Source organism: Mytilus californianus, unplaced genomic scaffold, assembly GCF_021869535.1.
Source record: "Mytilus californianus isolate M0D057914Y unplaced genomic scaffold, xbMytCali1.0.p SCAF_12, whole genome shotgun sequence".
Lineage (NCBI taxonomy): Eukaryota > Metazoa > Mollusca > Bivalvia > Mytilida > Mytilidae > Mytilus > Mytilus californianus.
In genome coordinates, this window is record NW_026262604.1 from 26,014,955 (window position 1) to 26,034,055 (window position 19,101).

At 33.9% G+C, this 19,101-nt stretch overlaps 1 protein-coding gene across 1 annotated transcript in view; it reads left to right on the top strand.

Annotated features, from left to right (window-relative positions):
• The window catches only part of LOC127722363 (zinc finger protein ZFP2-like), a 42,565-nt gene extending 24,715 nt beyond the window's left edge, over positions 1 to 17,850 (top strand). The window contains exons 4-6 of the mRNA XM_052229246.1: positions 9,463 to 9,546; positions 9,715 to 9,821; positions 15,640 to 17,850. Of these exons, the coding sequence (XP_052085206.1) occupies positions 9,463 to 9,546; positions 9,715 to 9,821; positions 15,640 to 16,635 (1,187 nt within the window). The 3' untranslated portion in view covers positions 16,636 to 17,850. The remainder of the gene's footprint in view (positions 1 to 9,462; positions 9,547 to 9,714; positions 9,822 to 15,639) is intronic.
• Positions 17,851 to 19,101: the final 1,251 nt, after the last annotated feature.

The window sequence follows — 19,101 nt, forward strand, 5'->3', positions numbered from 1 at the left end:
TGAATGTTGTGTCCATACTTGCTCTAATTGTTCAGGGTTCGACTTCTGCGGTCGTATAAAGCTGCGCCCTGCAGAGCACCTGGTTGGTTTATATCTCTGAAACTAAAGCATTTAGAGCAAACCTGACAGGTGGCAAAAATGTTCATCAGATTTAGATTTGTCTGCCCTGAAATTTTTAGACGAATCCGACATCCCGGTTGTTGGGTTGCTGACCCTGAGTTAGTAATTTTACAGAAATTTTGCAGTTTTTTTGTTATTATCTTAGATATAATTATAATATCTACTGTTAATTATGATTTTAACCTTATTTTACATGATTTCCAAAACATCAGTAAATACAGATGAGCGACACAGGCTCTTCAGAGCCTCTAGTTCATAGAAAGAAATGGAGCTATGTAGTCGTGGTTTTATTCCATAGAGGGTCAAAGAAATAATCACATACGCATTACAATTATAGAACGACAAAACTGTTTTATTATGCACACTATTGGAGTTCCACACAATCTAGACAAATAAATCATCATGACATTTTCATGAAATCAAATATTCAACACACAAGACAGCACATTACATCCCCCTGTTCTCGATTCCATAGAGGGCGTGTTCAATAAAGGAGCCATAATACCTCACTGGCTGACTAAAAGTTCGTCTTATTGTCTACAAATGATGAAGTTTTTTGTTGTTTTTGTTTCGCTTAGTTGCAGAATGCAAACCTTAGGAATTACAATCTAGCGGCGGTGTAATCTATTTGTATAAAGCTTTATTTTTCAGATAGCAGAAGGTCTGGAGGGTTCATAGATATAAAAGATGTGATATGAGTGCCAATGAGACAACTCTTCTTCGAAGACACAATTTGTAAAAGTAACCCATTATAGGTCAAAGTAAAGCCTTCAATTCGGATCCTTGGCTCACACATAACAGCAAGCAAGAAAGGGCTCCCAAAAGAGTAGTGTTAAACCATTCAAACATGAAAACAAACGGTCTAATCTATATAAACAACGAGAAATGAGAAACATTTGTCAACAAAAGACAACCTATGAATATAAGGTTCCTGACTTTGACTGACTGACATTGAAGATGCCTTATTTTGCGAAGTTTCCATCTGTCATTTATCCATGACCTCATTTTCATGACACATGTTCACACTGAACGGAGTTTGATATGAATAAGTAATAAAAAAATCATTAATGAGGGGCCTAATGTTATTGGTGTACCCTGTAACGAGTTGCGACATTGCTAGTGTATAAAAAACAGGGTATATTCGCTTCTCGTTGTGGTATTGTTTTGAATATATTCATGTTTATATATTTGGCACTGGGAGGAAAGAATACGATATCAAACTATGGTAACAGATATTCCTGTGGTATTGTGAGCAGAGGGGGCAGGGGCCCGCACCACCTTATGAAGCACATAACGTCCATTATAGTTTATCCTCTGCATTTTTCAAAATTCTGGATCCGCTGCTGGTGTGATCTAGCACATGAAAGATCCGATAGGCGTGTCGGACTTGTAAACAGCAGGGTTCATATTAATATCATAAAATCATGTCCCCGTCCTTCATGTAATATTCGCAACTAGACATCAACGTCGGTCATGAGTGATATAGCCTTTGTCAAATTTTAACATGAATTTCACGTGAACTTTAAAAAAGAAAGAGGTATTTTTTCACGATTTTAATTAAATTTGAAAGTTTAGATGTTATAACAATTACTTTACTTTAAAAATTCACGTGAGTTTCACATGAGATTCACGTGATAATCACATGAACTGATTTCACATGAAAACCACGTATAAGCGCGTTTGAGGTGAAACTCACGTGAAATTGATGTGAGTGGAATTTGCGTGTAGTCAAATTCTTCCTATTTTCATTATACTCTACGTTTTGCTGACAAGTAACATTTTGTGATATTGATTCCTAATAATATGGCTTTTTAACTATTTAGAGCTGATTATGATCCTTAATTAGCTTTCTCTTCTCTCTTTAAATTGTCAGAATAAGGGGGCGACCATTTGATATTCTGGAGGGGGGGGGGGGAGGCAGGAGGATTTTGAAAATAAATAACTCAGCCTTGAAAATCACAAAAATAAATGGTTTGTTCTGTGGTAATTTGAAAATAAATAATCTGACTATTGAAAATAAATAACTCGGCAGGTCTTTTGTGCCATTTTATAAATGCTATTCAAAAGTATGAGATGACACCAGATTCTTCATAAAACTCATCTTTTTAAAAAAAAAATTCGGGAAACACTTCCCAAATCTATTAATTATAAAGAATAAATATTATTAAAATGTCTGAAAATAGGTTTCATTTAACTTTATTATTATATTGTCTCTGTAACACTTACCTCACTTTTATTACAGGGCCGTAACTACATTGAGGCAATTTGCCTCATGTAGAAAGTTTCAAAACCAAAAACTTGTGTCCATATCAAATTGTTTTCATTGCGAGTGTCTTGCAAGAAGAAAGTTCTGTTCTCGGACGTAGCTCCTGTTTTTTCGTGGTCCATGTTTCTTATTTATTTTTAATTTTCAGTGTTATTTGTCTTATTGCTTGTCGCTTCTTGTTTTATCTGTTCCCGGGTTTGTCTTTTGTTCATTGTTCATCTGTTTTCTCTTAGTGTTGCATTTCATTTGTAATTTAGTTATTTTGTTTTAAACTTCATCATGAGTTTTATTTTATTTAAGACTTTTTAGCTAACTTTTACAACTTAACTAGTACTTTAAATTGTATCCCAGTTAGGAGCTAAATCAAGTTGTAATTGAAATGTGTTATAAAAACTTACTTGACATAGTTATATCTATGATATTCAGCCCCCTCTTGACTTAATTTGAAAAAAAAACAAACATATAATGTACAGGTATAAAAGATTAAAATTCTGCAAGCCGAAACACCAAAAAAAAAACATAAAAAAAACAGCAGCCACATACTTAACTATCTGAATTACATTTTTGCTTTATCCTACATATTTGTCTTTTGATGTTGTCCCTAAAACTTACACTGTATCTATACATTTCGCTTTGAGACCAAAATATTGTCAAAAAATTATTAAAACAGAACTTGCGTTTTCAGATTAAGAAAGGGTCTGAGAAACGCCCAGAATAGCATGATTTTACATCATTTGTTCGCTAGCTTCTTGGGGCCTTCAGCGGCTCCCAATCCCTTCGTAATTTTTTTAGCCTCGCTCCGCTCGGCATAAAAATGTTTGGCAATACTTTTAAAAGAGGCTAGTTACAGCCAAAATATAATACCATGTATGTGTGCAATACATGTATACATGGCAAATGCAGTTGGGAATTCAGAAGATTCATTTCTGCAGAGGATGATGATTAACATGATTAATTCTGATTAAATGGTACATAATGACTCGCCTATACATGTATTATTTTAGTGAATTTAAAAATTGTATGTTTTCAAATATTATAAATATAGTTGTGAAAATAAATAATCAGTCCCTTGTTTTAATGAAAATGAAAAATCTTGCTTCAACAGTGCAGAAAATAAATAATCTGTCCTCTTAGTTTTCAAAAAATAAATAACCGATCCTAAACAAATCCTCCTGCCACCCCCCCCTCCCCCCCCTAGAATATCATATGGTCGTCCCCTAAGGCCGAGTGGTACCTGTTCTGAGAAGCATGTGACGAGTTCAAAATTGTTAATAAAACACATTTATCCTTCAACTATTCATTTGAAGTTTTTGTAGAACAAAGTTATATCATATTTACGCTTGAAAAACACTTTATTTCGAAATAACTATCGTATTCACATAGAAATCCATGTAAACATAGCCGATAAATTGAATGGAGAGTAGTTAATAGCTACGGTTTTTTTTTACTGTACGGGGAATAGAATCATTGCGACAATGCTTACTGATATGAAATATAAATTAAGTAGCTTGTAATCGCAACAACTTGAGGGCACATCATTAGTGCATCAATTCTTTTGGATGTGAAATATAAAGTAGCTTCAAAGATGTGTTTTTCTTTTATTTTTTTGTTACTTCGGGGTAACTATATCCGGTGGTGGTACAACAGAATGATCATTGTGACAATGGACTATTTGAGACTTTTTGATCTTTTAAATAAACTAATGTGAATGTCATTTATGGCTAAAGGCTATGAAATGTCATTTTGATTAGAGTATTGCTACAAATTTGTCAAATCATTGAGTAATGTCTGTTTTCAATATATTATAACAGTTTAACTATTGGTTGTGAATATAGAACATACAGACACATACAGATATATATATAGATATATTAGGCAGGTAGGAGTCATAATTGTTACCGTTACTGTTAAACCGAATCTTCCTCCAATTAAGGAATACCTCATAATGTAATGCTGATTTTGTCCATTGTTAAGTTATTTAGGTTTGAATTTAAAAATGAGTAAACGTGAATGTGTTGTTCCCACATTGATGTCTTCACGACTTAACTGTTTTTTTTTGTACCATTAGAAGATTAGGGACTCATCAAGCACTATATATATAGAAGACCCCTTTGTCACATAATTCAAATAATATTCATTATATAAATTTTTGTCGAGCTTGCGACATTTTTATCACAAAAGCGAGTCATACCGATCTTATAGATTCCGGCGTTGGTGTCATTAAGAGTCAGTCTGTGGTTGATGTTTAAATGACTTTATCAAACCTTCATGGAAATTTATGAAATTTAGACAGACGCTTGTTTGAGAATAAAATACAGTATCCAGAGAACGAGAATATAAAATTTCAGACGATTTTTCACTCTAAAGTCCATCTTCAAACAAAAGAGAATATTGGGCAATTAAAAAATAAGTGGGAATCTTCCTCAATATTCAGATCTAGAAGGACATGTTCTTTTTTGTTTGTTCCAAGTGCATATCTACAAAACTTAGTTTGATTTAATTGAGGGCGGACTCTTTAATATATATGTATTTTATTTTTTCTATAAAGGGGGGGGGGGGGCAATAGGGGGTCCGTTAACATGTTAACAACACCTCGATTTTGGCAAAAACAGTTAACAACAAATTTTAAATGCTGATAACAGTTAACACCAACTTTAATCTACCCTTTTTTCCTAAATCAAACCAAAAGCTATGAAAAGGGGGAAATGCACACCTTCAATGTGTTCAGAACCACTGTACAAAGTCGCAGAAATGCCAAGCTCTAAGGAATCTTTCAAAAAGCTGATCAAGTTTCAGATTACAGCAAACTTGGGTAATCGTGCGATGTAGGAAAGTGTGACAAACAGATGGACAGAGTGATTACAACCAATTTTAAAGCTTAAGCAACTTTTAAATCCTGAACCTGAGCTTTTGACAGAAGTTGGTGACTTTAAATGTATAAAGTAATCTTTAGAATTTCGAAAATGAGGTCCATGTCCATCAAAAGTTACATTTCCATTATAACTATGTTTTTATGTTTATATTTGTAGTTCTTCACTTTCTGTATATATTTAGTTTATATTTGTGTTTGCTTGACCCATATGGGTGTATTTGTGTTTGCTTGACCCATATGGGTGTATTTGTGTTTACTTGACCCATATGGGTGTATTTGTGTTTGCTTGACCCATATGGGTGTATTTGTGTTTGCTTGACCCATATGGGTGTATTTGTGTTTGCTTGACCCATATGGGTGTATTTGTGTTTACTTGACCCATATGGGTGTATTTGTGTTTGCTTGACCCATATGGGTGTATTTGTGTTTACTTGACCCATATGGGTGTATTTGTGTTTGCTTGACCCATATGGGTGTAATTGTGTTTGCTTGACCCATATGGGTGTATTTGTGTTTGCTTGACCCATATGGGTGTATTTGTGTTTACTTGACCCATATGGGTGTATTTGTATTTGCTTGACCCATATGGGTGTATTTGTTTTCTACTTGACCCATATGGGTGTATTTGTGTTTGCTTGACCCATATGGGTATAATTGTGTTTGCTTGACCTATATGGGTGTATTTGTGTTTGCTTGACCCATATGGGTGTATTTGCAAATAAAATTATCATTAACTATAGGGCATGGTGTAGTGGTTAGTGCATCGGACTACTAACACAAAGGTTCCTGGTTTCGATTCCCTTTCCGGGATGAAAATGTAATGGACTGAATTTTTGGCTCTCCCTTGACACCATTTGCGAGTATGGTCTAGAGGAAACCATGTTAGTCTGTTGGAAGGGGAAGATAAATGTCTGACCCGTGTTAAGAGATTGCCATATCTCTAGCACGTTAAATACACTCTTGTAGATTTCGAAAAGGAGCAGGCTAATGCCGCTACATGGCAGCACTCACACCCGCAAAGTGGAAAGGAATTTATATAAGTTGCAAAACTTGCTTCCCAATCTACTTTAGATAAATATGTTTAAACTAACTATAGAGCGCGACCATTATTTTTTTTTTTATGGCGAGGGCCCTAATAATATATGGTTGCATCTCGGTGTAATCATACGACTCATAGCTTACATGCTTTTATAAAAAGGAATTGAAAAATTGCAAATCATTAAAACCAATGTATCAAACGCATCTTTCATCTCCAAGTCTTAAGAACTCTGAGCTGATATAGAAAAAGCCTTTGGCCAATACTTACACTTCAGAAGTCTTAGACTAGCAAATTTGGCATCAATTTGAGAACCAAAACCTCATTGTTTTGCCTCTTCTACAAGGCCACACTGTTCAATTATTTTTGAAATTGCAAATTGAAACGGTACTTTATTTTTCACAACTTCATTCAGATTTTGAAAACTCTATTCAGGTTCTCCTGGTCAATGTAACTTATCAAACATTCTATATCATCTTAATTGTTTTAACTTTGGGACTGACCAGGATTTTAGCTTGGTCAGAAGTGGCCATTCCTATTAACGTGGGGATTAATTATAAATAGGAGACCGAATTGAACTTCTGTCATAGTCTTGTATTCTTTTTTAATATTAATTTTGGTTCATTTATATGTTTCGGAGTTTATTGTGACGTTCATTTTATAGGAACTAGTATACTTTTTTGTTCAGAAAAGACAATTGAACTTGGTCACTTTGGAGCCAGCTTCAACCCGCCTCCTGGTGCAGGATTTCTCGCTGTGTTGGAGACTCATTTTATTTTGCCTTGGGCTGTTTTCTACTCTTTGGTCGTGTTCTTGTTTTTTTGACACATTCCCCATTTCAAATCTCAATTTTATCAAGGATGTACTATAGTCAAAGATCTCCAAAGACAGCTACATATATGTGTCACTCCTTTGAGGAAGCACCGTAAATAGTTATCAAAGGTAACAGGATTATAATTTAGTACGCCAGACGCGCGTTTGGTCTACATAAGACTCATTAGTGACGCTCATATCAAAATATTTATAAAGCCAAACAAGTACAAAGTTGAAGAGCATTGAGGATCTAAAATTCCAAAAACGTTGTGCAAAATACGGCTAAGGTAATCTATGCCTGAGATAAGAAAATCCTTAGTTTTTCGAAAAATTTAAAGTTTTGTAAACAGGAAATTTACGTAAAGAAAGAGATGGACAGAAAATTTAATGTGATATTAACGTGTGAATATTTAAAATTCTTGTAAATGACAGTTAAAATCAGTTCACAGAGACATATTAAGTCAAAAACAGGGAACACTTTAAGTGTCGAGTAACAGATAACAGGGATCCTATTTTCAAAAGAACAGTTAACAACAGTGCAAATTTAAACAAAACAGATAACAGACAGTGGGTTGAAAACAGTTAACAGTAAAATTTTATCTCAAATAACAGTTAACAACACCTTGAAAAAGGCCAAAACAGGTTAACATAAAAAGGTACCCCCCCCTCTATAAACTTAAGTATATCCAAATGAAAATGTGTGTTCCAGGTTTAGCAATTACATTATCAGTATAATACTACATGTAAGTATGATATGTACTCGTCCATATACCAATTTTCTAATTATATGTAAGAATAGAACGAACCAAATAAAAACACAAATGAAATGAAAAATCTTCTAGAGATTATTGGTTCAGCCTTCTCGTATAGATTTTGATAGAAAACAGAACTTTGAGATAGTTTGATTGTTTATTTTTTTGCAATAAAACAGAGTGTACAACATAGATATTGTATAAGTTATAAACAGGTTTTTGTCTAAATTTTGTTTTTATGTTCCTTACAGAGTCGTGCAAGAACACAAACTGGAAATAAACTTTATTACTAGTAATATGATGTATGGGTTAGGCGATTGAGTCACAGTAAATGGTACTCTACAGAGACGCATTATACCAGAGGCTGGTAATAAACTCTACAGAGACGCATAATACCAGACACTGGCAATAAACTCTATAGAGACGCATAGTACCAGAGACTGGCAATTAACTCTATAGAGACGCATATTAGCAGAGACAGGCAATAAACTCTATAGAGACGCATAATACCAGAGACTGGCGATTAACTCTATAGAGACGCATACTAGCAGAGACAGGCAAAATCTGTACAGAGACGCATAATAACAGAGACCGGCAATTAACTCTATAGAGACGCATATTAGCAGAGGATGGTAATAAACTCGAAAGAGACGCATGATACCAGAGACTGGCAATTAACTCTATAGAGACGCATACTAGCAGAGGCTGGCAATAAACTCTACAGAGACACATAATAGCAGAGACTGGTGATTAACTCTATAGAGACGCATAATACCAGAGGATGGCAATAAACTCTACAGAGACGCATAATACCAGAGACTATCAATAAACTCTATAGAGACGCATAATACCAGAGACTGACAATTAACTCTATAGAGACGCATATTAGCAGATGATGGCAATAAACTCTACAGAGACGCATAATACCAGAGACTGGCAATTAACTCTAAAGAGACGCATAATACCAGAGGCTGGCAATAAACTCTACAAAGAGGAATAATAGCAGAGACTGGTGATTAACTGTATAGAGACGTATAATACCAGAGGCTGGCAATAAACTCTACAGAGACGCATAATACCAGAGACTAGCAATAGCAGTGGCTGGCAATAAAGTTTCTGAATGTTATGACATTTAGTCAAAGTAGTGACTTAAAAAGACACGTAAGAGCACATATTGGTAAAAACCCTCATACATGTGATATTGATAGCAGAGGATTATACCGAGGTTGTTTCCTAATAAGACACATGAGAACACATACAGGAGATAAACCTCATTACTGTGATATATGTGGTAAAGGGTTTATTCAGCATAGTAATATACAAAGACACATGAGAACACATACAGGTGATCAACCATATGACTGTGATGTATGTGGGAAAGAGTTTTGTATCCTTGGCTATTTACAGAGACACCAGAGAACACATACAGGGGATAAAAACAAATCTCATGACTGTGATGTATGTGGTAAAGGGTTTAGTCAGCACGGTGGTTTAAAGAGACACATGAGAACACATACAGGTGAAAAACCATATAACTGTGATGTATGTGGTAAAAGATTTAGCGAGCAAGGTAATTTACAGAGACACGTGAAAACACATACAGGTGGTAAATCTCATGACTGTGATGTGTGTGGTAAAGGGTTTAGTCAGAATTGTGGTTTAAAGAGACACATGAGAATCCATACAGGTGATCAACCTCATCAATGTGATGTGTGTGGTAAACGATTTAGTCAACCTAGTAATGTACGGGTACACATGAGAATTCATACAGGTGATAAACCATATGACTGTAATCTATGTGGTAAACGGTTTAGACACCATTGTGATTTACAGAGACACATGAGAATGCATACAGGTGAAAAACCTTATGACTGTGATGTATGTGGTAAACGATTTAGTGTGCTTGGTCACTTACAAAGTCACATGAGAACACATACCGGTGACAAACCTTATGACTGTTATGTATGTGGTAAAAGGTTTAGTCAGCATGCTACTTTACAGAGACACATGAAAACACATACAGGTGATAAACCACATGACTGTGGTGTATGTGGCAAAGGTTTTAGTCAGCTTAGTCATTTACAAAGACACATGAGAATACATACAGGTGATAAACCTCATGACTGAGATGTGTGTTGTAAAGGGTCTAGTCAGCTTGCTACTTTACAGAGACACATGAAAACACATACAGGTGATAAACCCAATGACTGTGATGTATGTGGCAAATGGTTTAGTCTGCTTAGTGATTTACAAAGACACATAAGAACACATACAGGTGATAAACCCAATGACTGTGATGTGTGCTTAAGGGTTCAGTCGACAAGGTAATTTAAAGATTCACATGAAAACTCATACAGGTGATAAACCTCATGAATGGTAATTTACATAGACACATGAGAAGACATACTGGTCAAAACCATCATTAGTTTATATTTAGCTCACCTGGTGCGAAGGTGAGATTTTGTCATCACTTGGAGTTCGTCGTCTATCGTTTTCGTCCGTTGTCAGTTAAAGTCATAAAATAAAATATGCATATGTTTTTTTATAACAAAATGGATAGTTGTCATTATTACCTAATAAAGACTATTTTACTGTTTTATTAATATTTCTATATTATTTGCTATTTTTCTGCCATTTTTTGTTCCATGGTCTATTGCACCTGTGTGCAGTCTATTGCACTGACCTGTTCAGACCTCTTATTCTGAAATCTGATTAGTTGAAAGGTATTCATGTTGTCCAATAAAATTGGGTCTTTTAAACGTTCTTGGGTTTATTGTTTTGATCGTCTGCAAATAACTTCCGCGATGGAGCGGTTTGCAAATGTTGACGATGGAGCTAGACTTAAATGATTTACCTGAGAAAAGGGACGCTAGAAATACAAAAATTTCTAAAGTATTGGTTGTACATGTATGCTCCTTACACATTATAATTAATACAGTTGTTACTTTCATATGTATTATTTCTTTTTTTTTCAGTCGACACCTTCTTGGAGTTATTGCACCTTCAAAAACTTTATTTTATAATGTTTTGCCATTTTGTCTAGTATCTTGAAAACTGTAATAGATATATAAACTTTGATATAAGTGAAAAGTGATCACTAAGATAAAAGATAGATACAAATACGTAAACATGCCTGAAATAGAGTTATTCCCCATTGATGATTTTTTTTTATACCAAAACGATTAAGTGGCTTTTCATAAAGCGGTACAGGCTTGCAAGGGACTCTAGTTGTGCTAAAAATATTGGAAGAGGGGACTTACTAAGAAACATAAATGACATAAATATGATGTATGTGATGAAAGTTGGCGATAGAGGATGTGTATTTTAAAAGAGACACAGTAACGTATTGGAACACATGCTTGAAATAATTATAAGACCTTATGAATGTTATGTATTTAGTATGAGGTTCTATAATAATGGAAACTGGCAGACACATGAAAACATATGCCGTGAGGTTTTAATCATGGACTATTAATATTATTTAAAATAATGGCCCATTCACATAAAAAAAACATACTCGAGAAACTCTTCGAAATTGGAGGTATAAAATAGCTGTTTTCTGCTCTTTGATCGGGTTGTTGTCTCTTTGACATATTCCCCATTTCCATTCTCAATTTTATTGGTTTTTTTTTAGAATCTTGCATTCCAGAAACACTAGGTGTTTAACCGTTATGTATACAGATATATTATTTGGGAGGGCGTATTACGTTTCCGCAAATTTAGCAAAAATCCAGTTTTACGTTTCCGCACTTTTGTGCATTACTTTTCCGAAAAAAATAGATACTACATTTCCGCATTTTTACCTGTATTTCACCTGTAAAAAATGGAAATAATGATATATAAGACTTTATTTTATTATAGTATTTTTTCTTGATTTGTATTTTATTATGATAATATGATTCCTTCAACATGTATATTATATATAGCATACCAAATCTTTTTTTTTTATATAAACCCTGTCATATTCTTTACTGTGCCTGTCCCAAGTCAGGAGCCTGTAGTTTAGTGGTTGTCGATGGTTCATGTCTCTACTCATATTTAATATTTTGTGAAACGTTTTGTTATGCATAATTTGACATTTTGTTTTTTTAGTTTGAATTGTTTCAGTGACACACTTTTCATGTCGGAACTTAACAGTATCGGGTTTTGTCATTGATGAAGACCAGAAGGTTACCTATGATTGAATACATCCACTTCACACTGATTTGAACTCCTGTGAAATATTTGTGTCTGGGCGTAAAAAAAATAGTAACAAGCAAACAAACAATCAATCAATTTACAATTAAAAACGAAAAATAGGCATAAGCGACATATCAAGACGAATAATAATACCAGAATAACCCATTAGTATTTTAAGTAGTGCTAAACACCAAACACCATCGAAGAACAAAAAACACGCCCCAGGTTTACCTGGCAAACGGAAGAGGCATACATTTAAAATAAAAATGCGGAAACGTAAATGACCTTTAACAAAATCAATGTAAAATTAATGCGGAAAAGAGTACTACAAAAATGCGGAAACGTAGGAATTTTTATGCGGAAACGTACGTAGTGCCAAATTGCGGAAACGTAAAACGCTGATTTGGGAAATGCTTTCAAATTGGTTATGTATATAGAGTCATATACAACACTTCACAATGTTTTATGAAAATTCAAATAATTATATGTTATTTCTTTGATTAATTGGATCCTTTCTAGTCCGTGCTGTCATGCATTTTATCAATAATAAAATCACATATTCAAGTAACAAAATAATGTTGGTGTCACTGTGTTTTGATCATGATACTAGTACTTGACGTGATACCTTAAGTTTTGTTGATATGTTTAATCGTGAAACGTGGCAAGATACAAATACCATAAGTTGTGTTGATGTGTTTAAGCATTATAATACTTGACGAGATACCTTAAGCTGTGTTGATATGTTAAATCATGTTATTTTACAAGGTACCTTGAAATGAGTTTGATATGTGTTTAATTCTGACACTTTACGAGATACCGTAAGATGTATTAATGTGTTTAATCATGACACTTGACGAGATATCTGAAGTTATGCATTGATGTGTTCAAAGTTACAGTGAGGCTTTAAACATGTTGTAAGGCAATACACCGGTGATGTTTTTGAGCTTATTTTTACAAACTTGGGACAAACTGACCGTCTATAACGGAATGTTTCAAATCTGCTTTTTATTAAAAATTGGATATAAAAGGTCGTATGTTATTGTCTAAATCGTAGATACCCTTTACGGATCACTTTACGGAGACTTAACAGTGTCGGATCATATTTATATTCCTTAGTCACCCTTGTGGTTCCTCAACATAAATATAGATTGACTGGTACAGATATATGCGACAAAATAGATACAAGAAGATGTGGCATGAGTGCCGATGAGACAACTCCCAATCCAAGTCAAAATGTGTAAAAGTAAACCATTATTGGTCAAAGTACGTACTTCAACACAAAGCCTTGGCTCACACCGGACTGCTAACTATAAAGGGTTCTAAAAATGACTAAAGAAAACCATTCAAACGGGGAAACCAAATCATCGGTTTCATCTGTCCAAAAATGAAAAAAAAAACAAGAGAAACGAGAAACACTTATGAACCTCATCAACAAACGACAACTACTGAACATCATGTTCCTGATTGAGGACATGTGCAAACACATGCTGCGGGTTTAAGGGCTTTTATCAATAGTGTAACATCACAACATAGGAAGACACATATTCCCCATTTCCATTCTCAATTTTACATTATAAAGTATCAATTAAAATGGCTTAACTCAATCAAAGGACAAATTTACACAATTGAACATACACTGAAAATAAATTGGAATGTTTTATCATGAAGAGTGTTTCCTTAACTGCTACAACGATTGATTAATCGGTTTGTATAGTTGTCCAGTGGCAAATAGTTTACGCATGCTCAGGAAGAAAATAATTACATTGTGCCAATACATACAATAGGAAAGTCCAGTAAAAGTTGGCCTATTTTTCTCTTTTCTTTATATTTTACCACCTTATTATTTCCTAGATTGTTTTGGGCGCACTTTTTCTAAGCTATTTTCTTCATTGTTTGCCGATGATTTTATGTTCTGTAAACCCCATTATGGCCCCCTCTATATATAATTACGATCGAACTTTAATGATTTATTTCTTTAACCCTAAAAATTAACTTGCGCGTCCGTCTAAGATAACTGATTTTTTTTTTTTTATTTTGATGTATTTGTCTTTATTTCTATCTGGGAACAGTATATCGAAGACGCAATGTTTTATGTTCATTATTAACAGAGAAACTATGTAACAGTGCACTTATATAAAACGGCGATTCGTATCCGTTGAGGAGGTGTTCCATTATTGGAAGGAAATACATATTGAAGAATATAACGTTGGTCTCTTTCCCCCGACTTAAATTCTCCCTTCAAAAACATAGTAAGTTTTTGATTAGAAGACAATGGTTTATTATTTTTATTCTTTACAAACTGGAGTGAGCAATAAATGGGTAGACTTGACACTGTTTATAACGTGAAAACTATGAAGAAGCTATTATCTGCTTGTCCAGACTAAAATTTGTCATATAAGACGGTAAATAACAAAGCAAAAATTTAAAATAGCCTCCAAGACGTCATAATTATTTGGACTAGGTTATACCTGTATACGTGATTGGTAATTAATCATATTATGAGACAACTATGCTGCGAAGTTAAATAAAGTATCTAGACGCATCCTGTAAGAAATCAAAGGCAACCACTTGGACTTCAACAATAAGGAAAACCCATACTTCATGAATAGCAAACTGTGAAAGGCCCCAAAATCGAACATTGACAAATGTTAAACAGTTCAATTGGGAAAATTAACGTCCTGATTTTAGTACAAACAACGAATGAAAAACATATATGATATTATACTATGTTACCACTGTCTGTCCGTTCGTCCGCCCCATTATGGGTATGTAGGTATTCCACACGACTCCTACAGTTTGATTGCAACCTAGGTCAATCATGGTCCAGTAACTGAATTTATTGTGGTGTTTTCTACAAAGTCATTTGAAAGATGCATATCTATCCAAGCATATCAGATTGACAACTATCTTGAGGTTCTATCCCTAGTTCATGCATGGTTAAGCAACTTTACATTAATTAGCAATGTTGCTGTTAACAGTTCATAAGATTGTCTTTCTTGATTTTATTTATGCAGACAGGCGAGACATATCTTTCACAAATTGAGTCAACAGTTTACTTAGTTTAGATTTTAAAGAATATGTGGCATGCATGCCAATGAGACAATTCTCAATCCAAGTTACAATGCATAAAAAGTTAACAATCATAGGTCAAAGTACAGCCTTCAACAGCATAAAATTTGTTTTACATGTCGTATATGATATAGCATATATCATGTATATACATGATATAGGTTGTAAGAATTACCCAAACATACAGATACATAAAGTGGGTCTCATTGGGGTCTAAGTATGATGCGGGTTTGCAGATTTTTTGTAAGCGTGACACATGAAAGTCAAATTATTGTGCCGTGAAAAACGGGAAATAAAGTCTAGCGGAACACATGAATTACAAAAAGAAGAGAATTGCTGATGTGCATAGTGTAAGCTGGGTACGAAAATCTGACAAAACAGTAAGCGGGAATCGGGATCAGAACCCCCCATAAATGCAGAAAATGTCAAAAAAGATATGTTGTATATGCCATGTGTGTCAATTGCAGAAAGGTATCAAAAGGTTTATCATGTTTATCATGTTTGTATATCTTTTTTTTTTTGTTCCTTACAGAGTTGTGTAAGAACTCTCATACTGGAGATAAACCTTATTAACATGATTAATAAGATGTTAGAGGGAGGAGAGGATTTAGTCGCAATTAATGGTACTCTACGTAGCTGTATACAGAGACACAACTACACACAGACTGGTAAAACACTTCATAAATGTGATGTTTGTGCTAGAGAATTTAGTCAAAGTGGTGACTTAAAGAGACATGTGAGAACACATACTGGTGAAAACCCTCATAAATGTGATGTTTGTTTTAGAAAATTTTCTCGAGATATTGAATTAAAGAGACATATGAGAACACATACTGGTGAAAAACCTCATAAATGTGATGCTTGTGGTAAACATTTTTCTCTCAGTAGTCACTTAAAGGCACACATGAGAATACATACTGGTGAAAAACCTCATAAATGTGATGTCTGTGCTAGAGAATTTACTCAAGATAGTACCTTAAAGAGACATATGAGAACACATACTGGAGATAAACCTCATCGCTGTGATGTATGTGGTAAAGAGTTTAGTCACCTTGGTAGTTTACAGATTCACATGAGAACACATACAGGTGATAAACCTTATGACTGTGGTGAATGTGGTAAGGGGTTTAGTCGTATAAGTAATTTACGGGATCACATGAGAACACATACAGGTGATAAACCTTATATATGTGATGTATGTTGTAAAGGGTTTAGTCAGCATAGTAATTTACAGACTCACATGGGAACACACACAGGTGATAAACCTCATAACTGTGGTGTATGTGGTAAAGATTTTAGATTGCTTGGTCATTTAAGAAGACACAAGAGAACACATACAGGTGACAAACCTCATGAATGTGATGTATGTGGTAAAAGGTTCAGTGAGCATTGTAATTTGAAAATTCATATGAGAACACATACAGGCGATAAACCTCATGGGTGTGATGTATGTGGTAAACGGTTAACTCAGCTTGGTAGTTTACAAATTCACATGAGAACACATACAGGCGGTAAACCTCATTACTGAGTCTGTGGTGTATCATGTGTATGTGGTAAAGGATGTAGTCAGCTTGGTAATTTACAGAGACACATAAAAACACATACAGATGATAAGCTGCATGATTGTCGTGTTTGCGGTAATGTCAGTTAAACAATAAACACGGTAAAGGGATCAAGTCAAGTTTGTAATTTACATAGACTAGTGAAAATTTGTATAAATATATTTTTTACCTTATGCATATTACAATGAGGGGTACTACTTGTACAAGTAATTTTTATTTACTTGAAGAAGTAAAAAAAAACAACACATATAAGTAAATTATAATGTTTGAATAATCTCCCCTTAATTTTCTCTAAAATTCACTTGTTTAAGTAAATTTTTCTTACAATCCCACAAAAATTCTAAAGTTTTGAGATACAAAATCATGCCTATGATGATTTTTCCCAGGTTAGCTCGTAATTTTTGGTTGGATATGGATCAGAAATATGGGGATTCAGTACTTGTGATGTTATCGAAAAGGTTCATCTAAAATTTTGTAAGTTGCTTCTGAATCTGAAATCTTCTACTCCCAACTGTATGATATACGGTGAGCTAGGACGTTTCCCACTTGCTATTGTCAGATGTAAAATTAAGGATGATATCCTACTGGTCTAAATTGATTATGGGAAAGCAGTCAAAGTATTCTTGTATTATATATAAACTACTGTACCACTTGTATTGTACTAAAAACATTGATTTTAAATGGTTAATATTTGTTAAATGTATATTTGATAATGTGGATTTTCTTATATCTGGAACACACAGCTCTTTTTAAATGATGTATGGTTAAAATATAATATCAAAGCAAGATTGTGTGATCATTTCAAACAAACATGGAACAAGACTATTCAAAACATTATGTAAATTTAGAATATGTAACCATAAACTTCCAGTCGAACTTGGAAGATAATACAATATAGAAAGGGAAAATAGAAAGTGTAATTTATGTAATATAGATATTGGAGATGAATTTCATTACATTACTAATTGCTCACATTTTAAAGAAGAGAGAAATAAATTTATAAATCGAAATTTTAGTAGAAGACCAAATATTATACTATTTTAATACTGAAATTATGTCGTCTACAAATAGGGCAGATCTCATAAATTTATTTATGTTTATGTGTTTAATGTATTGTATAATTACATGTCTTCTCTGTACCTATGTATTTGGTGATGAGAAATAAAGATATATATAATCAGTTCAATGTTTCATCTCATTAACTCAACAAAGAAACTGATTGGGTAAAGATCTTAAGTATTTGCGCAAGGCCTTCAAAAATTGCTCCTTAGGGGCTTGTAAATGAGCAGTGTTCTGAAGATAACAGACAAATGGGATTTTCATTGTCCATGAAATTACACTTGAATGATTAGCAAAGACATCTGCAAAGGGCAAACATTTTAAAATTCTATTAGAGCAAAGAAATCCTAACAATTCAAGAAAAGAAGATAGGATGACTTTTTTTTATACAAGTAAAAAAATCTGAATGTCTAAGGGACATTACTGAGCCAATTTTTTTTTACCTGTACAAGTAAATAAAATTCACTTGTATAAGTATCCTACACATTTACTTATATAAGTATATTTATAATTACTTCTTCAAGTAAATAAAAACTACTTGTACAAGTAAGTACCCCTGACTGTATTAACTCAATGATGTGGATCATATATATCCAGCCCAAATTGTGTCATACAGTTGATTAGTAATACATATGGGAGAAGATTTTATAAGTTGGCAATCTGATTAAAATTGAGATCTATCTTTACTCGCTCATATGTAAGAACTGAGATGAACAGTATACATGGTATAGTGTGTTTTTCTATGCTGTGATGTTATACTATTGTTTCAGAAAAGGGAGAAGGTTTGGTACCATTAAAACGTTTAATCCCGCTGCAAATGTTTGCACCTGTCCTAAGTCAGGAATCTGATGTACAGTAGTTGTCGTCTGTTTATGTAGTTCATACGTGTTTCTCGTTTTTATATAGATTAGACCGTTGGTTTTCCCGTTTGAATGGTTTTACATTAGTAATATTTGGGGCTCTTTATAGCTTGCTGTTCGGTGTGAGCCAAGGCTCCGTGTTGAAGGCCATACCTTGAACTATAATGGTTGTTACTTTGATGGAGAGATGTCTCATTGGCAGTCATACCACATCTTCCTATATCTATGTAAAGGATGACATGTACATGTATGAGTGCCTTAGAGACAACTCTCCATCCACGTAACAATGAATTAACAGTTAACACAGTTTGATTAATTTTTTGTCTGATTGCTTTTGCATATTGAAGCAATATTTAAATAAAGGCAACAGTAGTATACCGCTGTCCGAAATTCATAAATCGATTGAGAAAAAAAAACAAATCCCGGTTACAAACTCAAACTGAGGGAAACACATCAAATCTAAGAGGAGAACTACGACACAACAGAAATGCAACACTAAAAAGTAACACACAC